Genomic DNA, 20914 nt, shown 5'->3' on the forward strand with positions numbered 1-20914 from the left:
AGCTCCACGGGGCCGGGCAGCGGCCGGGGCGTCCCGCAGCCTCCTGGGGGCCGGGGGCCACTGCCGGCCCTGCCCGGGGGGTGCTGGGCTCAGGCAGCGCCCGGCGCTGAGCCCCGGCTGCCCCACAGCCCCGGCCCGGCCCCACAGCTCCCCACAGGCCCCCAGCCCGTGCTCCCGGTGCCGCAGCTCTGCGCCCGCTCCTGCCGCTCCCAGCTCAGAGAAACCCCCTGAAATCCTCACCTCCTTGTTTTGCTGTCCTGGAAAACTGGGATACAAAGGATCTGAGTCAGCTGGAAAATTTCGGGGCCATCCCCCCTGGAGCAGGGTGTCCCCCCCCTTGGTGCAGGCGCAGGGCTCAGGCAGGGCTGAGCCAATCAGAGCGCGCGGCGCTGATGACTCATCAGTGTCCAGGCAGAGCCGCAGCTGCCAGCGTTCCCCAGCTGGAGCCCAGCTGCGCCCCTCCCCCCCGGGCCTTGGCGCCCCCCTGGAGGGGAATTTGGGGAGGTGGGAGGGGGGAGCGCCAAGGCCGGGCCCCCCCGCGCTGTGGTGGCGGGAGCGGCTGCAGTGGGGAGCGAGTGCGGGCGGAAGCGGCCGAGAGCCCAGCGCTGCCCCAGGCCGAGCTGGCCCAGCTGCATCCGTGCCCCTGCGGTGGGATGCTGTGGGACTGGGGGGGAAGAGGGAGGCGGCAGTGGGTGCTGGGCCTGGGGGCAGGAGGAGAAGGGAAGGAGGAGCAGGGCTGAAGAACAAAATGGTCAAAGTATCTATCTCGGGTTTTACAGAAGAAGAAGGAAGAGGTGTGAGCAAGTGCTGGAACACAAGAGGAGGAGGAGCAGGAAGAGGAAGCAGCACAAGGTTCCACCCTCCCTGTGTGTGCAGTCCCAGGAGTGTTTCCCTGCCCACAGTCAGCAGATGACTGGAGAGGGGGATCCACAATTTTCACTGGGCTGAATCTTGATGTTTGTGATCTTTATTAGGCTTAATGTTGGTGCTTTGTCTTTTTGCAGGGGCTGAATCTTTCTATTCTGGAGGGGGTTTTGCCTGAATTTCGTGTTTGGGTAGGTTTTGATCTTTGTTTTGATGTTTGGAGGATGTCTGGGCTGAATCTTGGTGTTTTGGTTCTTACAGACACAAGATGCCCAATGACTTTCTGAGATGAACTTGGGCATGGAGGAACCCCCAGTCCAAGGCGTTCTCCTCTCTTTTTTTCCTCCTAATCAGGAATTTTCATACCGTGTCTAAATGGAAGAGGAGGAGGAAAAGCCCCAGAGATCCCGCATAAGGAGGGTCTGCAAACACAGCCCAGGGAGCTGCGAGGAGGAAAGATCCCCCCAGTGCCAGGAACACGGCCAGAGATCCAGCCGGAGCTCAGAGCTGGGGGAGAAGCCCCACAAGTGCTTGGAATGTGGGAAGGGCTTCAGAAAGAGCTCCCACCTGATCCAGCACCAGAGGATCCACACTGGGGAAAAGCCCTACGGGTGTGGGGAATGTGGGAAGAGCTTCAGCCAGAGCTCCCACCTGATCCGGCACCAGGTGATCCACACTGGGGAAAAGCCCTATGAGTGTGGAAAATGTGGGAAGAGCTTCAGAGAGATCTCTAACCTGATGAGACACCAGGTGATCCACACAGGGGAACGGCCCTACACCTGCTTGGAATGTGGGAAGAGCTTTGGGTGGAGCTCCTACCTGAGGGCACACCAGCTCATCCACACTGGGGAGAGGCCCTACGAGTGTCCCCAGTGTGGGAAGAGGTTTCGGACCAGCTCCCATGTCCTCCTACATGAGCGGATTCACACAGAGGAGAGGCCCTTCCGCTGCCCCGACTGCGGGAAGGGCTTCAAGCACAACTCCGCCCTCACCACCCACCGGCGCATCCACACTGGGGAGAGGCCCTACGAGTGTCCCCAGTGTGGGAAGAGCTTCTCCACCAGCTCTAACTTGACCCAACACCAACGGAGTCACCAGTAAGGGAAGCCCTGCGAGTGCCCCGAGTGTGGGAAGAGCTTCGTGCGCTGCTCCAGCTCCATCCCCCATGGGAGGATGGGCGTTGGATGATCCCCAGTGACCCCCGTTGGGCAGAGCCCTGGTGATCCGTGGTCCTGGTGATGCGTGTTGGGAAGACACCTGTCTGGGAGGCTCCACATCTTCCTGGCTCCCTGTGGGCACCTGGATGAAAGCAGGGGATGCAAGTCCATCAGGACAGAGACCAACAATGGGAATTCCTTGGGGAGAGTGGATTTGTTGACTTTCAATCTTAGAGAACCTTTTGCTGCTGCTTCAGGAGCTCTGTGGACAGAGAAAAGGGGGTGACACCAGGCTTGGGGTCCCTGAGGAGAGCACACACACTCTGGGGGAGGGGATATCCCAACCTAGGGACCCCCGTCACATTCTTGCTCAGGTAGAAGCCAAGCCCCTGCACCAGGAAGACGAAACCCAACACGGAGTCCCCAATCCCCGTCAGCATCTTGCTGTGGGCAGCATTTCATGGCATCCCTGGGTGGTCTGCAGAGGTCAGGACCTCCAAAACCTCTCACAGACACCTCAAGCTCCTCCAAGGACCCTCCCAGTCTCCCCCAGCCCACCCAAGACCCTCTGAAACCTCCTTTGGAGTCACTAATTTTAAAAAATGAAGAATTTTAGAAAAATTTGAGATCTTAGCTAGAGATAGGCCTTGCTGGAAGTAGTTAGAGTTAATGATGAAGTGAGAAGCAGGATTTGAGATAATGAATCTTGGACTTAGGTAAAAAATTACTTTTCATTGTATGTTTGTTTAGCTGTGTTTATAATGAGAAAAGAGAAACTGATAAATGGGTTCAGGAAGATCACAGACCTTACATCTGGAAACCCATTTCCAAGTCACAAGGGAGGAAACTGGAGTTGTACCAAATGTCATTTGTAATGTCAACCATTGTAAAGGTAGAAAGGTGAGAGTGAATAAGAACGGTTTTCCTTCATCTCTTGATGACCCCTCCTCACCAAAACGACCTCTTCCTCAAATTAGGGAGCAAACCATGCAGGCATAATGTCATTTTAAATCATTACAGTGCATATTAATCTGAAGTGGAGCATGGGAGATGTTAGCATTATGTATATGTATTAGTATTTTGGATATTTAAGACTTTTGTAAATAAATAGACACTGGAATCTTTTGTCAACTTGCAGTGCGTATTAAGGGGTGACTCCCACACTCGCCCAGTGCTGTGATTAAACATCCACTTTGTAACTTTAAACTGTTGGAGAGGTTTTTTGTCCATTAACAGATTGATGTTGATACTGGATCAATATCACTATTTTGGTAAATCACTGCCAGTCTCTTCCCAGCCTCCCCAGGACCCAGCAGAGCCCCTCCTGTTCCTCTCAGGATCCCACAGCCCCCTCCCAATTTCTCCCCACTGCCCCAGGACCCCCAGACCCTCTCCCAGTCCCTTCCAGCCCCACCAGGACTCATTGAGACCCCTCCCCTTCTCTTCCGAACACAACCAACCTCATCCCAATCCCTGCTTTCCAATGCCCAATCTCCTTCCAGCCCATCCAGGCTCACTCAAATCCCTCCCAGTGACACCCAGCACCCCCAAACTCCCTCCCAGTGTCCACCAGGACCCCCAGAACCTCATCCCACCCTCCCCAGCATCCTTCAAACCCCTTCCCAGCCATCCTAAGCACATCAATCCCTTCCCCAGTTTAAACCAGTCTGTCTCAAACTCCCTCCCAGTTCCTCCCAGCACCCCCCAATCCCCCTCTGGGCCCCCCCAGTGCCTCCCCCGCTGCCCCCGGCGCTGTGGGGGCCGGGCCGTGCCCCAGTGCCGGCTCAGGGGGTGCTCCAGGCTGCCGTGCTCCACCTGGCAGCTGGAGCTGAGCCCGCATTGCCGGGGGCGGTTTCCAGCAGCACCAGGAGCTGCTGGCTCCAGCCCCCGCTGGGGAGCACGGCAGTGGCCAGCACGTGGCCCGAGAGCTGCTGCTGGCCCTGGGAGCAGCTCAGCTGGATGTGGGCAGGGGAGAAATCCATCAGGGAGCAGAGCAGGCGGCCGGGGCCGGGCTGGGAGCTGGAGGGCACCAGCGAGATGGACACGCTGGGGACACTGGGAGAGATGGGAGAGGAGTGGTGTGGCATTGAGAGGGACTGGGAATGGACTGGCAGGGACTGGGGTGGCACTGAAAGAGATGAGAGTGGATAATGAGACACCGGAAGAGAGTGTGAACGTCTGGGAGTGAAGTGGGAATGAACTCGGAATAGACTGGGAATGGGCTAAGAAGGAGTGGGAGGGACTCTGGTGGCACTGGGAGAGACTGGGAATGAAGTGCGCGGGGTTTTCTGCTCTGTGAATCTGCCCAGCAACTGATGAGTCATCAGAGAGGCGCGCTCTGATTGGCTGAGGGGCGGCAGATCCACGGAGGAGCGAGCCTGAACGGGGGCATTTGGGGTGACTGGAATGAACTAGAAGGGGCTGGGATGGACTGGGAGTGCTACAGGAGCCACTGGGGGGGCCCCGGGCATGGGCCGATGGAGGGCTGAGGGCTCTGGGGTGATTCCAAGGAAGGTTTGGAGGGACTTCTCCCTGCCCTTGTCCCGACCCACGAGGATTTGCATTTGTTCCAGTTCAGTGGAATTCATGGTGATTTGGGAGGAGCTGGAGCAAAGCAGCTGGAAAGCACAGTGGGCTTGACAGGGACTGAACCAGGGCAGGAGTTGGGGCTGCCTTGAGTGAGCTCTCAGTGTGAACCTTCATGGGGTCTTTAAGGGAATTTTGTTGAATTTTTACATTCGTTATTAAAAAGCAGGGTCACAAGTGGAGCTCTGCTTTCAGCTTGAAATGAGGGGATGGAACGTGGGCACTGGAACTTCCATAACCTCAAGTTGTTCCTTGATGCTGGACACTTTAGCTTTGGCAATCTGAAGCCCTTCAGCAGCAATGTCTCTGCCACCCCCTGGTTTCTGGCTCAGACCCAGCTCGCAGCTTGGACAAGGTCTGGGCTTTGTCCTCTTGAGCTTCGGGAGCCTCCCGGGCAGCACCAGCCCTCCCCAGCCCACCCTTGGGAGAACTTTTTCTATTCTCTCTGCTGACGATTTTATCCCCAAAACTGCCGTGGGAACGTTGTATCCAAGCACATCCTCCAGCCCTGCACTTTCCTCCTGTGAATTCCCTGTGCAGGGAATGTGTCTGTGCTTTTCCCTGCTCTGTTCACTGACAAACAACCCTGAGCCCGTGGGACTGTCAGAGCTCCTTCATGCAATGAAATCAGGTTGTGTTTCTCATGGCATGTTCTGGAGGAGCTTTTCTTGGTGTGTCTTGTGCTGCTGGAAATGACACAAGAGCCAGGAGGGAACAGAAGCTGCTGCTGCCCGTTGGCTCAGGGCCAGGGAACCAAGTTGTGCTCCCGGGCAGTTGGGCCCTGCTGGAAGCAGAGCCGCGTTTCCCTTGAGCAGCTCAAGCTTGTGACAGCTCCAAACAGGAAACCTCAGCAGAAAACTCTTCCTCCAAACTCAGCTGCTTTCCCTCCTGCAGCTGTTTGGGAAAGAGCCTCAAAGCACAGACTCTGCTGGGAGCCATTGGTGCATTTCCTCCCTCCCGGCAGCAGCAGCTCCTGAGCCCTTCATGGGCTCCTGGCCCTTCCCAAACCCTTCAGCTCCCTTGGAACTCTCAGCACTCACTAACATGTGCAATTCTTTCATATTTAAGCTGCATTTAAACTTCTCTTTTTCTCTCCTCTCTATCTTTTTAATCTCCTCTTTATCTCCTTTAATCCTGTCAGCACCAGTAGGATGGGGATGGAGTCTTGGGGTGGGTGTGGGATGAACTGAGGATCCAGCAGAGAAGGGCAAGGCAGAGGGGAGAGGACTCAGCCAAGCCTTCTCCTGCTCTCTCCTCCCCCAGGCTCCAGCTAAAGCAAGCCAGACTGGAAAGGATCCCACAAATGCTGTGTTCTCCTCCCTCTGAGCTTGGCTGGGGATCCTCAGCTTCAGCCTGGTGCAGTGGCTGAGATTCGCTAATTTGAGATTTTTGGCTAATGCACTAAATTGAAGAGGTTTATTATTACTTAATCACCTTTCACCTTTGCCAAGTTCTGCTGCACTGTGTCTGCTTTTCACCCAGTGCACTGCTAGCTCACCTACACACATGTGCTTCTTAGGATAATATTTAGATTCATAGCTTACTCTCTAAAATCACACAATTACACTTGAAATCTCTCCACCATCTCACTCAATGCAGTTTTTTATTTACTTCTGGCATATTCTTACTTGCAGCTATAGGAACATAAGCTTATGAATTCTCAACTAAACGTCTGTGAACCTTTAGCATTGCATGAACCCAAGCTCCTTCCAAGGCTGTCAATGAAACCCTTCAGTATCTGTGGAAGTTTCTGTCTTTCCATTTCCCACAGCCCAGCAAAGGATTTGTGACACTTTGCGACAGAGGAGAAGCTCCCAGGCAATTTTGTGTTTGCTGTAGGGAAGGTTGGGTTGCTCTGCATCAATTCCCAGAGCAGCGCAGAGCATTGGCTTTGTGATGTCAGGGCATGGATGCCACCTTGTCGTGGTGACATCCTAAGGTTGCCTTGGTGCACGGAAGGCCTCAGGGTCAGAGCAGCTCTTGGGCTTGCTCAGTGCAGGAGCATCCTCCTGCTTGAGGCGTTTGTCAGTGGGCAGCTGCACACTGACAGGAGCCTTGTTTGTTTTTGTGGTGGAGCAGAGTGTGCAAACTGGCAAAAATGATGGAGCAGCTCGCTGCTGCCGTTTGCACCATCTATGTCATCGGCTACTCCGGCTATTACCTCACCAACCTGGCACGTAAGTAGAGGTTTTCCCTGGCTGGAACCTGAGCTGGCTTTTGTAGGTCTCCCTGCTCTTTCTTAGTGACCGGGTTGCTATTGAAACACAAAGACCATGAGGATGCCCCTGGTTTGGTCAAGCTCCTGTCAACACCTTCAGCAAAACACGGGGTGTCTGTAGCCAGGGGGCTGCGGGCAGCATTTGCAGGGCTTCTGTTCCCTCCACGGGAGAGCCTGTGGCAGCAGAGTCTGGCATTTCCTCACTTTGCTGGCTCAATCTCTTGGGGTGACTTTACTTTTAAGATAGCTCTGAGAGCTGGGGAAGTTGAAACTGCTGGAGGCTGATGGGAGTTTTTTCTCCTGACTAATTCCTGGCCATGGGTGAGAATTGGCAGCGGTTTTAACTATTGAGAAGTGAGATCAACCTGTGAACACCACCTGAAGATGTGAGGCCGGGAATTTTTTGTTCTCTTTGGTTTCTGGCTTCTGACGAGGTCACAGGGCTCTGTCTCGGCCTCCTCCTCCACTCCAGGCCGGACAAGGCTGCAGAGTGCGGGGTGGGGGGAGAAACGGAGCCGGCCAGCCTGACTTGGTTTGCAGTTTCTGCCACTGAACTGAAACCTGACACCATCAACATCTGCACCTTTGGCAAGATTTTAACTCTTTTACTGCCTGCATGAGACTTGCAGATTAATCCTTTTTTTCCAGAGAGAGAGAGAGAGAGGGAGTGATCAACCATCAACCCATCAAAGAGAGTGAAGAAACAAATTAAATTGAGAGGGGGAAGAGAAAGAAGGAGATGCTTTAATAAGCTGAAATATTTTTCTGTTAAAGCTATGGAGATGGACAGTAGTGTTCTGAAAAAAACTCCTTTAATTCATGACAGAGTATATTGGGAGGAATGGAGTGTTTCACAGTGTGGATTTTGAGCAAATGATGAAGTAGTTGTGACACTGTGAGACGCTGGAACAGAGGAGGAGAAGTAATAGTTGAAGAGTTATGGCTTTTAAGAAGCAAAAAGAAAACTTCTGTTTCCAGGAGGGCTCACAAAAACAGATAAAGTGAACTTTTGTCTTTGAATAACTCATTCATAAAAATGACATCCCTAGACTCATGACCCATAACACACCTCAGAGTGATGGGAAATGGAAGGAGACAACTGATGGCAGATTTGCGGGCAGCTGGCATCAGAGAAATAGAAAGCTATGAAGAAAAATCGTTTTCTTGTGAAAAACTCCATAGATAGCAGAAGAAGACTTCTGTTTCTCTACAAAGACTGATGAAAAGACTCCAGCAGGAATTGGAACTGTTGTAAACACCAAAGATCCAAAGTTTTTTGTCTCCATGTTGTCATGTAAACAAGGAAATGGTTGGGTAGTGGGGGAGAAAAGGGTTGTTCTGGAAGTTTTATTCTGGTTTCTTATTCTTGTAGTTTTTGTCAATAAACTTTCTTTATTCCATTTAAGTTTTAAGCCTGTTTTGCTCTTGTTCTAATCCATATCTCACAGCAAGAAATAAGTAAGTTTTCTAGTGATTTTTTAGTTGCTGCTTTAAACCACACCAGTCAAGCAGGACACCTTTGAAAATGTAGCCTGGGAGATCTTCTCAGATGCTGCTCTAAATAGGCCACGGTTCTCTCCAGTTTTCTCAAAGAATTTGGTTCCTTTTCCTTGCCCACTGCAGGTCATCTGAGCCGTGTGTTCAGAGGTGCCGATCCTGAGGTAAGTCAGAAAGGAACATTTGATGCTCCTGGTGTTTCAGAATTGTGCAGGGAACTGTGAGCTTGGCCTGTGGCAGTAGAGTGCAGAGGGCCAGCTGGGTGGGCTGAAAGAAGATCCATTTCCATGTTTACAACAGCAATAGCAAAGGCATTGTTGGCTATTTCCTAATTTTCCATTGCAGAGCTTTAAAAGAACTCAAAGCTCAGATTTGCAGAGAGAACGTTGCTTGCTGATAGTAGCCAGGGTGAACTCTCTAATTCAGAACTATTTGCAGCCTGGCTGAATTAACCCATTTTAATTTACTTGGAGAGACTTAGAATCCCATTGCTATCAAAGCTGATGATTTGTGCTTGGTAGAGCTGGTTGTAGAAATCGAGCTGAAGAGAAATAAGGTTCTAAATGATAGGGAGCTGCCTGTCCCTAACTCCACCATCTGTCCACAGAGCCCAGAAGCAAGAGCAGACTCTGCTGTGGCTCCCTCTGCTCCTGGAGAAGAGGCCAAAGAGGAGCAAAATGAGCAAAAGGAGCACGAGCCTCCAGCTGTGGTCACAGCCCAGCCTGACCATGCCCAGACAGTAAGTGCCAGTGCTGGGTGCTGCTGTCTTTAGTGCAAGGCAGAGCTGCAAGTTTCTGAGCAGCCAGCACTTGCTGTTGCTGGCTGAGGATGCTGAGTGCTGGAGTCCTGCCAGCACCCAGCCATTCCCCCATCCCGTGGCAGCTGGAAATTGGACTTTCAGCCGTCGTGCTGAGGCCCCAAAGCGCTGCTGCCTGCGGGTGAGCAGCTGGCTGCTTGGCTCAGGGAAGCTCTGTCTCTTGGCTTCTGCCAAGCCATGGCCAAGGGCTCACACGGCATTTCTGGGGCTCACAGGGCTTGCTTTGTTTGCTGTCCCTTTTTGGAAACCTCAGGATGACCTGGAGAAGTGTTCTGCAGTTTTCTGGAGTAATTCTTCACTTCTGCAGAGTCTTTTAGGCCACCTGTCTTTTGGCTTTTGATAAGCTGCAGGGAGATGATTGTGTTGTCCATGAAGCTGTGGCCGGCCATTCTTGTCCTGTGTGGCCAAAGAAACAAACTGTGTAGTTCTGAACCCTTCTTCTGAGGCAAAATCCACAAGTGGCAAGTTTCTCTTGATACGTTTTGTGGTGAAGTCTGCAGCTTTGGAAACTCCATTGGAGCCTAGTGTGGGGGCAAAGCTGCAAGTCCTTGAGTGCTGTCTTGTGTTGCTAAGAACCCCTTTAGAGATGGTTGTTTTTTCTCCTCAGAGCTGTTTTCCTCCTCCTGCCTCTTCTGTCCTGACACTCCCTGTTTAACCTATAAATTTCTGCCTGTCCTAGTGAGGTGGGACAATTCCATGGTTTAGGTGGTTTTTGGTGACTTTGGTCATACATGCATTACATGACCCATGGCTTCCTTCATTGGCATCCCTAGGGGTGTGTCAATTAATTTGTTGGTGGGGCCTTTTGAGGATCTCTGTCAGTGCCACTCAGAATTCTCAGCTGACAAAAGAGGGAGGAGAAACACCTTGGTCCTCTTCCATATCCTGAGGTGGCCATAGAGGCTCTCTGACCTGCAGCAGAGGATCCAATTGCACACATCCTTGTCCCCTGAATGAGCAGGATTTCTAACAAGAGTGTAGATGTCAGAAGGGCAGGAGTGGCAGTGCAGGCCTGAAAAGGGCAGCTCCCAGGCACTCGCTCTCCTTTTGTGTGTACAGAACATCGAGGCAGAGCCCCAGGCAGAGCTGCCCGAAGCTCCGAGGGCCATCACGGCAGTGAAGAGGAGGCCTGAGGAAGACAGAAGCATCCAAGAGGAGATGAATCTCCCCTGGCAGAGAGGAAATCAAGAAAACCAGGTGAGTGAAAGTGTGGCAGACACTCCACTCATGGACATTCCTCTCTCTGGTTCTTCACAGGCCTCTGAGGAGGAGCTTCTGGCAGAGCTGCAGGAAACTGAGGCTAGGATCAGGGCAAGGGAGGAGAGGCTGGAGGAAGAAAGAAGAACAATCGAAGAGAAATTCCATCTCCTCGTTCAGCAGCAAGAGGCTCTAGAAAATCGAGTGAGTGAAAGAGCGATAGGCACAGCAGTCACTGCAGTCTGGTGCTTTCTGCCCTTCTTGCCTTTCCTCTGCAGAGCAGCAGGGGGCTGGGCTGATGCCTCTCAGTGCCATCCTGCTGTAGTGTCTATCCCAGCTGCTTGGAAGGACATTTCCTGCTGTGCTCAATCTCAGCTGCTGCCCTGGACAGTGGCACCAGTCATTTGCCCCTTTTGCCAGCACTCATCTCAAGGGATTCCTGCTGGCCTGCTCCTGCTCTCCTTGTTTCTTCAGGGCTTTTTGCAAGTGAACACAGTCCCCCAGACAGATTTGGAATACAAGCTGCAAGCTGTCTGTATCCCTTGGTGAATCTGCTGCTGTCCTGCTCTTTCCCTTTGCTCACAGTCAATGAGCCTTGGCACACAGGGACAAGCTGTGGTCTCTGACTGCTTTGTTCTCTTTGACTTGAGGTGGACGTGTTGATATCTCACCTGGCAGCCTGCGAAGGCTTCCAGCAAATGCCGGCTGATGAAGAGCCCCAAGGTCGGCGGGAGGCACAGGTACTGTCCCAAGCACAAGTGCTGTAGGCTGAGCACCTTCTGAAGATGGTGCAGGAAAAGAGGACTGAGGGGGAGGAGCTCCAACATTAGAACAAGGAGCTGCAAATGTGTCTGCAGCCCTTGGAGGGGGAAAGGGATCCTTGGGAGGAAGTGCAATGGTCGTTGTTGCAGTCATCCTTCAGAAAATCCAGGAAAATGGAATATGAAACTGGCCATCAACTTGATTAAAACCAACCTTGGGTTTTGACCATTTGGTTCCAGAAGTGGGCATCCAAAAAATCCAGTTGATGAGCTTTGCATGTGGCTAACAGCAACTTCCTAAGGGCTTGCATTTGAAAAGGGAACTCGGGGTAATCTCTGCCAGCCAGCTTTCTGACACAAACTCCTTTCTTCTCGCAGATCTACACAGGCTCTTCCATTCAATCTGCTGTAGCAGCAGCAGCAGCAGCAGCATCTAAAGGAGCCTTTGTTCCCCAAGCTGAGCAGTGGAGCCGGGGCAGTTTGTCCATGTCCAGCAGTGACACATCTGCTGCTCAGCTCCAGGAGAGCCTGGGAGACTTCGTGGAGCAACTGAGTACGTCTGGTGTATTTCTTGTCTGAGGGACAGTGTATTGTGTGCACGTGCCAGCAGAGCTGTAGCAAATGATCCTCCTCACTTTGGTGTCCCAGAGACATTTAGGACTCCCCACAGGAACTGCTGTGCTCTGAGGCAGCGAGAGAGCGCTTTGGCTGTTCCTGCTGCCTCTGAGGGCAGCTTGGACTGGCTCGGCTTTGCCTGGCATTCCCTTGCCACTAAAGGCAGAAGCAGGAATTGTTCTTGGATCAGCAGAAGGCTGTGGCCCAGCAAATGATCTATGCAAGTCCTGTGTGCTAGTGGCCAAACTGAACAGAATATTTGATTCCTAGATTCTCCTTAGACTCCAGACTTCCCACCGCTTGTCAGAACCAAAAGACTTCAGAGATATTGACAGGTTTTGGGGTTTTGTCTTTTTGTTGTGGTTCCGTTTTTAGTTTTCAGTTTTTATCCTTGTTTGGTTTTGCATTTAGGGGTTTTTGCTTTTTCTCCATCCTGAAAGAGCTGTTCTGCCCCATGTGTCTTACTGCTGTCATTTTTAGGGCTGTTTTTATTGCCTCTACTACATCTACAAGGTTTTTATGAGAATGCTGTATTTTTGTCAGTGAGGACTCCTTTGAAAGAACATCAGGTGACAGCAGAAACAGAGCAAGAGATGTTTTCATTGGGCCCACAATGAAGAAACAGATACTTGTATAACAATCTGTCATTAATATCCCAGTTTTATTTTTATAAAGATGTGTCCAAGAGACACATCCACGTGGTGTGATCAGATAAAACAGCACTGCAGGCATTTCTCAGGAGCGAGCCTGCAGCCCCTGTGCTGTGTATTCCTCAGATCCATGGCACTTTTTCATCCCTGATTCCCAGCCATTCCCATGACTCTTAGAATCCTACCTATTGGCCCAAGCCCTGCTCAGATCAGTCTCTGGGAAAACACATCAAGCCCTTTGTGATTCTGCAGCACAACCCATTTAATCTGCTTCTTGCCCATAACAGCTGCCAGTGCTGTGCTCTCAGAAAAGACCTGGTGGGGCTGAGAAAAGATCCCAGCTGATTTGGTGTCTACCTTCACCTGCTGGCACACAAAAGGGCCTTGATCTGCACCTGGCTGTGTCTGATCTCCAAGGCAATGCTGTTGTGTCCTGAACGGGGGCCACAGCTTGTCAGGGGCTCAGGCTGGCTGTGTCTTCTTGCCATTGCTTGTCAGTGCTCATGCTTGGCCTTTGCCAGCCTTGTGCTGTGCCCTGCTGTGCTCTCTGCGCTTCATTTCCTTCCAAGGACTGGACAAAATCAGTCTCTCTGCTGCCCATTTGTACTGCACAACTGCCTGTCTTGTTGCTGCTGTGCTTGCTGCCCAGCTGACCACAGAGGGTTCAGAGCCCCAGACAGCGGGGCTGCCTTTGGCATCTCCTGCAAGTTGGGATCTCTGCCTGAAAGTCAGCATCTTGCATTTTGTTTCCCTCAGGGAGAATGGTGAACAAGGAAAATCCCATCACAAAATACATCGAACTGGAAAGTCTTGGCAGCGGGTGAGTCCAACCACAGTCACTTCTACACAGCCATGGGCCAGGTGTTTCCCTGGGGGAATATCCATCAAGTGGGAAGTCAGACAGGTTGTCCACATGTTCAGACAGCGGGCTTAGTCTGCCCCATCTCTCAGTACTGGCCAGATTTTGTCAAGTGTGCTCAGAAGGCATTGTCAAAGACATCTCCATGCTGCCAAGGTCTTGCCTGCAGCAAGGAACAGAACCTGGTAAATCTGCTTGTCTCTCAAGTGTGGGACAGCTCAGGATTCATTTCCTTCGCATTTTTGGATGTCTCCAAATCATCTGGCCACACTAATGAAAGGAGAATAATCTTGCTTGCCTGAAAGCACAACCTACCCCCAATGAGAGCTGTCAGATAACAGTTCTCTGGAACATTTCTCTCCAAGAGTTTGCTAAAGGAAATACTCCGTGCTCAGGATTAGAATTGCACAGTTTAGAAGCTGATAGCCGAGATGAAGGAATAAGCTGCCTTTTGGAGCTGAGGCAGTAAAGCCCAAGGCTTCAGGAACAGGCCCAGTGCCCAGGCACTTGAGGGGAAAATGCATCATCTGCCTTCTGGCAGACCCCTCCTGCAACCTGCAGCTTTTAGGCATTTACAGCAGAGCTCTCCTGTCTGGACTGGCTTCCACTGCAAGATCTAAATGGCTTCTCCTTTCTTTGCTGCTGTTTTGTTGCTAGGGGTTTTGGAGAGGTTTCCAGAGCACTTGACATTGCAACAGGAGGAGAGGTAAATGGCAACAGCCCCTGCAGCCTCTGCTGCTCTCCAGGCCTTTCCCCACTGCTGACAGCTGTGGCTGGAGCTTTGAGTAGAGCTGTGCTGAAAAGGCACAAGAAGCACAGACTGGAGCCAGCCTGCAAATTGCACTTGGAACAGGCTTTGTGGACAAGGCAAATCCTCAGTGGCCACATGTCCTGTAACTGACCCCCAAGGGAGCAGAGAAATGGGCTGTTGCAATGTCACTCCCTAATTACTCCAGTGATGAGGTCTAATCACAAGGCACTTTGGCACAGCTTGGCTGTGCCATTCCAAAATCACTTGCTCCATGTGTGTTGTGGTCTCATGCTACCAATTTTCTCAAATTACTCCTTTTCAATGTCATTTGAGGTGGCCATAAAGAAAATAAATGTGCAAGGAGTGAGTAGGAAGATACTAACCATGAATGAAATCAGGATCATGGAGAGTAATAGGAGTCCCAGGATCGTGAATTACTTAGCCAGGTGAGTGGTCATGGTCCTATCCCTTGAATGTTTCTTTACATACTACAAGCATGAGAGCTTAAAAACCCACTTTGGTCAGTGGCAGGAAATAGAGTTGTTAATGATTATTTCTCTACTTATCTCCAATGGATGGGAAGAGACTGCATTTTGTCTGCATGAATCCACCCTGGCAAATGCAGACAGAACATTGTTCAAAAACCTGCATCAGCCCTATCTTAAGAATTCAATACCTTCTAAGTTCATTGCCTCCACAGTACTTTGGGCTTGAGTTTTTCAAGTTTCTTAAATGCTGATGAACCATCCAAGAGAGGATTGCCCTTGCATTGTTGCCCCTCTTTTCCATTGCTGTGCATGCCGGGAAGACTAGGTGCTTATTTCCAGAAATGCCATGCGTGACAAGTTTTTTATCTGGGCTCTTCCTAAACTGCCTTTCTCCTTGAGACAGCACAGACTGCAAACACTGCACAGCCTAGAGGCAATGTCTATGCCTTTACTTCTGCCCTTGTCTCCAAGGGACCCAGAAACAAGACTCAAGCAAAAAACCAACCTAGCCGTGCATGTTCACCTGCATGGCCTTGTTTCCTTTTTCAGCTACCTTGTGCATGAGGAACTCTGGCTGGTGATGGAGTACATGGACGGAGGCACTCTGAGAGATCTCATCGACGAGATTCAAATGTCTGAAGGAGAGATTGCAGCTGTCAGTCGGGAGGTCAGGGATCCCATCTGTGCTTCCAAGGCCTTGAGCTGCATTGTCTGGGAAACAGGGGCTCAGAATGGGAGTGATTTCATGGGCCGGGCTTGGTTTCTGTGCTGCTGCTAGACTATGGGCAAGCAAGAGCATCTCAAGGGAACTGTCTGCCAGTGCCCCTACACTCACTGGACTCACTTCCTGTACTCTTATCCCCTGCTCTTGTATTCTATCTCTGTCTCTTGCATTGGCATTTGCAGTTCTCCACTGAGAAAGGTGCTGCTCTGCTACTGTGGGAACAGCAGGCTCTTGCTCTCAATGGCGCTGTGTTCTGCCATTCCTCCCCATTCCCCTGCAAAGGGAACCTTCCACAGCTGTTTCCTTGCTTGTGCGATGAACTCACAGCACTACTTTTTGCCCCCCTGGTTCTCTTTTCTCTCTCAGTGCCTGCAAGGACTGGATTTTCTTCACTCCAACCACGTGATCCATCGAGATGTCAAGAGCAACAACATCCTTCTCAGAACCGACGGCTCTGTCAAGCTGGGTCAGTGTATTCTTGCTCAGCTTCAGCCTTCCAGGAATGGGGGGTGTGGGGCTGCTTTCAGTGACTGCCAGCTCCCCAAAAATGCTGCTGCTGGCAGTGCAGGGGTCCCCCCTGCTGTGGGCTGAAGGTACAGTTGCAGGGTGCACACAGCTATGACAAGGAACCACAAGCAGCCCAGAGTGCTATTGCTCTGTGTGTGTCTGTGTGTGTTCCTTCCAGAGGGAGGGAGCTACAATCTAAACCTTCAGGGGAGCAAAAGGCACTGCTGGAGGAAGTGTAAAAAATGGGGGGATGTTTGAAGTAGCCAATTCATATTGCCTTGGCTAAAGCCCCAAGGAAACAGAGAAGGGAGTATTGTTCAGGAAATTCAACTGCACATTCTCAAACTTCCACTGGGGAATTCTCTGGCTTGGTTTCCTAATTGAGAGTATTAAAATTAAAAGAGTATTTTGCTTTCTCCTCAGCTGATTTTGGCCTTTCTGCTCAGCTCACCCCTGAGCAAAATCAGCGGTGCTCAGTGACCGGGACTCCTTGGTGGATGGCACCTGAAGTGGTGAAGCGTCAACCATATGGCCCCAAAGTGGACGTGTGGTCTTTTGGAATTGTGGCAATTGAAATGGCCGAACAAAAAACTCCTTATGACAGTTTCACTGCTCGATCGGTAAGGAGCAAATACTCTCTGATCCCGCTGTCTTTCTCACCTGTCCCGTGTTCTCTGCTCACTGCACAAAATCCCATGGCCATCTGCTGGAAGTACTTCCACCAAGGCCCCTTCTACAAATGGCCCTGCAGCACATCAGCATCTGCTGGAGCTTTGGTTGCAGCACTGGGGGAACTCAAGCCTTACCTCGCCCAAACCATCTCCATTCTCAGGCAGCATTTTGCTTTGCCTTAGAAGTCGTTCCAGCTCTTTTGGCTGTGTAGATGGCCCCAAGAATAGGAAACAAGCATCTCAGAGCTGCTGTTATCTTTCCAGAAATGAAGCAAAGAAACTCAAACCAAACCAAGTTTCTAAAACAGTGCTTTTGAGAGAAGAAGTGCAGCCCCATTCTTCTCACAGGGAAACTTGCCTGAAACCTGGAGATGAGGCTGTAAAGCCAGAGTCTCTTCTGCTTCTTGTGCAGTGCTGCTGAGACACTCAGTGACCACCTTCTTTCATAACCCAAGCCACTTTCTCCACATCACCAAGCTGGAGCCTGGTGACGGGGAGAGCCTGCCAAAACCTCCTGTTTGTTTCCTGGCACTTTCTGGGATGGGCACAGCGTTAATGCATTGACTTGAGAATCCAACGAGCACAGGCTTACCACAGGGATGACACTTCTGATTTCACCATGAATATTTTCCTTTTGCCACATAAGGGAACCTGAAATTTTCAGAGTGCTGAGAGACAGAGCTGCAGGTGGCTCCTGTGTGCCCAAACAGGCATTTTCAACCCCATACATTTGTGGAGTCATCTTAATGTGTCTGTGTTGAAAATGAGATTCCAAAGGTTTGTTTCCTTCCCTGAGGAACACCTGCTGCATTTCCTTTCTTTTCTTCCAATTACCATCATTTTCAAGAACAGGACAAAAAGCTGGATGAGTTTTGTTTTATGGCAGCTGTGCTTAAGGGACCAACAAGCACTGCAGAGATTCTTTTCATGTAAGAATCCTTGGAAATAGTACAGTTAGTTAGAATAGCAAAATCCCTCTTCCAAAAAGGCTGCCAAGCTGCTGGGAATCCTTTGAGAAGGAAACATGTATTTGCTGATGTAGTTGCCACTAACTAGAGCAGGCAATGAAATCAGCTGCCAAGGCAAGATCTGCTGGATGTTGGCAAAGCTGTGGCTTTGGGGCTTGGGTTTTTTCATGATACAGGAAAGTCATCATCCAAATGCTACAGGAAAGTCATGTCTGCCTCTCTGCCAGGGCAAAAACTGCCACTGCAGAGTGGAGCTGGAACAATGGGCTCTGGGAGAGCAGTTCCAGATGGGAAAGAAGCAGGTGGAGCCTTGTGTTTCCTTTTTCTCCAGGCTAAATTCCACATAGCCACAGAAGGGAGCCCACAGCTGCGGCAGCCCGAGCAATTCTCGCCTTTGCTGCGTGACTTCCTGAGCTGCTGCCTGCAGAAAGGCGAGGCGCAGCGCTGGTCTGCCAAGGAGCTGCTGCAGGTAAAATGCCAAAAGGGCTGCAGGTGAAACAGTGTCCCAGGGATGGGCTCCTCCTCCACTGAAATCCAAGGCATCAGATGAGCCCCCATCCTCCTCCCTTCCAACCTTGGTGCTGTTCAGCTGACAGTGGGGAGCAATCCTAGACTGGGCTGGGCTGGCAGGGAGTGCTGGGTTTTAGCGCTGGCTAAAATCACCAGGGCACTTACTCATTTCTTGCTGGGAGCTCTGGATTCGGAGAAGGGCAAAACAGGCTTCAAACTTCAAAGGAATAACAAATTTTATTAGCAGGCCCACAAGAATAAGAAAGGTCTCACCTGTGCAGTGAAAGGGTTCAATCTCACCCAGGTCATGGCAGTCACGGTGTTGGATTTCAGGCTGTGCTGGGCCCCTCTCTCTGCCCGGGAGCCGCTGGGAGGGGAGGCTCGGCCTGGAGCCGTCGCTGCACGCCGGGGAGAGGGTTTAGTGTGGGCAAGATGTCAGCAGCCGTGGCCTGGCCCAGCCTGGGGCCGGGGTCCCGCAGCCTCCATCCCCCGCCCGGGAGCCGCTGGGCTCTGGCCCGGCCTCCCCCAGGAGCACAGGCCGTGGGCGAGCAGGGCCGGCCTCACCAGAGCTCCGTTACCTTCGGGCTCCGGAAGCAAAGAGGGCCAGTGCCCGGGCTGGTGGTTTTCAAAATGTGCATCATCACAGAGGCACATCTCATTTCTAAATGGTGCAAAATGTTGTCAGTTCTCAGAACTAGCCAGCCATTGGCCTGTCTCTGGCACAGAGGAAGCTCCCAGCAGCTTCTCTCAAAGAAATCACTTCCGTGCGGGGTTTCTTACTTCTTTCCCTAAATGTCAATTCATCTCAAACTAACACACAGGGACATGGAAAGGTCATTTAGACTGTGTCCTGCAATGAGCAGGGACATCTTTCAAGAGATCAGGATACTCACACCTCAGATATTTCCAGGGATGGGCCACCTACCAGCTCTTGGGGCAACCTGTGCCACTCTTGCCCCATGCTCCTGACCTACTCTGACTCAATCCCCATTTCATTTAAAAAGTATTCCCCTGCCTTTAAAGCTCTTAGATTGGAAAATCATGCTTTCTTGTTGTTTTCTTTTCCTTTCTGCAGCATCAATTTATAACATCGGCCATGCCTGGGTCCAGCTTGGCACCTCTCATCGTTGCAGTGAAGAAGTGGAAGGAGGAGGCAGGAATGCAACAATCAATTTATAAACTGTCTTCTCCATGGCCAACTTAGAGTAGGATTATAGAGTAGGATTGCAGAGTAGGATTGTAGAGTAGGATTATAGAGTAGGATTGTAGTGCAGGATGGTAGTGTAGGTTTGTAGTGTAGGATTGTAGAGTAGGATTTTAAATAAAATTTCTAAAATCTCAACTCCTTTGGAACATTTCTCTCCTTCTGACCCTGTGAGAAAGCTCAACATTTCCTCCTGAATTGTCAGTTTTTTCTTAGAGGTGGAAAGTGACATTGATGGCTTCTTTGGTACAGTTTGTAAGGGGGGAAGGCTCCTCTTCATTCATCCTCTCCAGACCACACTGCCTTTGGAATATGGCCAACTGGACAAGTTTTTCCCAGCTCTGACATTTCTATTTGAGGCAGAAACAGCAATGGCATTTGCAGGAAAAACCAAAGGAGGAGCGGTGCAACGCAAACATCCTGTGCAGATGCAGGTTGTGCAGATGTGACTCGAGAACATTTGGGTTCCTGCCACTTGGATTTGTATCCCTAAGAGAAATCTCTTTGGCTGGAGGAGAGTCTGGCTGAAGAGAGAAAGCAGAAAGAGCAGTGAGGGTGCTGTGCAAGGTCTCCTGTGGTGCAGAGCTGTCAGCGCCTGTGAGGTGAGAGCGGGCCCGGCCTTGGCCAGGCTGGAGCCCCAGCAGAGCCCTGACAGAGCCCAGAGAAGCCTGAGCCTCGGCAGAGGCAGGCTGGAAGGAGGCCCTTGGAGCTGCAAGAGGCAGCAGCCTGGCCCTGGCTGCCTCTTGCTGGCCCCAGGCAAATCCTCCGCTCTCAGAGCCAAGCTGGCAGCTGGCTGCTCCTGAGGGGAAGCGGCGCCGTGCTGGGCACAGCACACACTGGTGCCATGGGCTGTCTGGAGTCTGCACAGGAGGAGAGAAAGGCAAAGAGCAGCCCAGGGCTGCTGCCCTGCCTGACCATTGCTGCTCTTCTGCCGCCTGCCCTGGAACTCCTGGCAATGGTCAGCAATGTGTGCAGCACTCTGGGCACAGGGGGAGGGAGCCGGGCTGCTCCGCAGGCTCCAGCACAGGGCATTGTCCTTCAGGCACGGCATTTCTGCCAGGGGAACCGAGGCCAGCGTGAGGCACTGACAGCAAGTCAGGGCACATCTGCACGAGCCAGTGCCTCACACAGCTCTGGGACCAAGCGCCTGCAATCCTGGAGCTCTGCACTGAGCCACAGCAAAGGTGTGAAATGCAGAGGGTTTTGCAGAAATATTCAGGGGCACCAGGCCAGCCTGCTTGGTGCTCTCTGGGGCACAGCAAGCACTGTGCTATGCAGCTCGGAGCTGCTGGCAGAGAGGGACTATGGGCATGTGCCTGAGGCTTGTTCTTGAGTAGTGATTTGGGAGGGAGCAGAAGGGTCTCAGTAGGCAATTTGTGTTTTCTTCATTAATTGCTGAATGAAAGACACAATGTGGCCTCACACAGCAAGAGAACTTGCAGAACTTACTGACTATAAGTTTGTGTTGAATTCCGAGAAAAGGAAAGTGTTGAAGTGTAACAAAAAGGCCTTTTGAATTTAGGTAGCTCCTGAGCCTTCGTCCAAAATGACACCAGGAGGCTGACAACTACCTCATGCAGAGCCCTGCTGCAAGGGCTTCCACAATCATGGAATTAGAAAATATGAAGCTTAGGAAAGTAGAATGTGCCCATTAAGTTAAAAAAGTTTAAAAGCTTGTCCTGTGCAAAGAATGGACAAGTGAGTTTGTGGTGGAGCTTCCCCCTCACTCCTGGTGTTGAATAAACGAATCCCTGCTCTGTAGGCCCTACACGATGGAGTACTGTTTTCTTGACTATTATTTGTGCATCATAATCACGCTATGCTTTTCATGGTCTTCTTAGAACCTTCCAGGCATGAAGTGAGTAAGACA

At 51.3% G+C, this 20914-nt stretch overlaps 2 protein-coding genes across 2 annotated transcripts; both read left to right on the forward strand.

Annotated features, from left to right (window-relative positions):
- The first annotated feature begins 1000 nt into the window (after nucleotides 1-1000).
- Nucleotides 1001-3227, forward strand: LOC147646311 (uncharacterized). Its single transcript, XM_086873650.1, has 2 exons — nucleotides 1001-1055; nucleotides 1219-3227. The coding sequence occupies exon 2, from the start codon at nucleotides 1240-1242 to the stop codon at nucleotides 1963-1965; it is 726 nt and encodes a 241-aa protein (XP_086729776.1). The 5' UTR covers nucleotides 1001-1055; nucleotides 1219-1239; the 3' UTR covers nucleotides 1966-3227.
- Nucleotides 3228-13878: 10651 nt separating this feature from the next.
- On the forward strand, nucleotides 13879-19176 carry LOC147646312 (serine/threonine-protein kinase PAK 3-like). Its single transcript, XM_086873655.1, has 4 exons — nucleotides 13879-14418; nucleotides 15010-15127; nucleotides 15551-15650; nucleotides 16115-19176. The coding sequence occupies exons 1-4, from the start codon at nucleotides 14180-14182 to the stop codon at nucleotides 16543-16545; spliced, it is 888 nt and encodes a 295-aa protein (XP_086729781.1). The 5' UTR covers nucleotides 13879-14179; the 3' UTR covers nucleotides 16546-19176.
- The last annotated feature ends 1738 nt before the right edge of the window (nucleotides 19177-20914 follow it).

The sequence above is a fragment of the Cyanistes caeruleus genome, unplaced genomic scaffold (assembly GCF_971803275.1).
Source record: "Cyanistes caeruleus unplaced genomic scaffold, bCyaCae1.hap1.1 HAP1_SCAFFOLD_102, whole genome shotgun sequence".
In the NCBI taxonomy this organism is placed as follows: Eukaryota; Metazoa; Chordata; class Aves; order Passeriformes; family Paridae; genus Cyanistes; species Cyanistes caeruleus.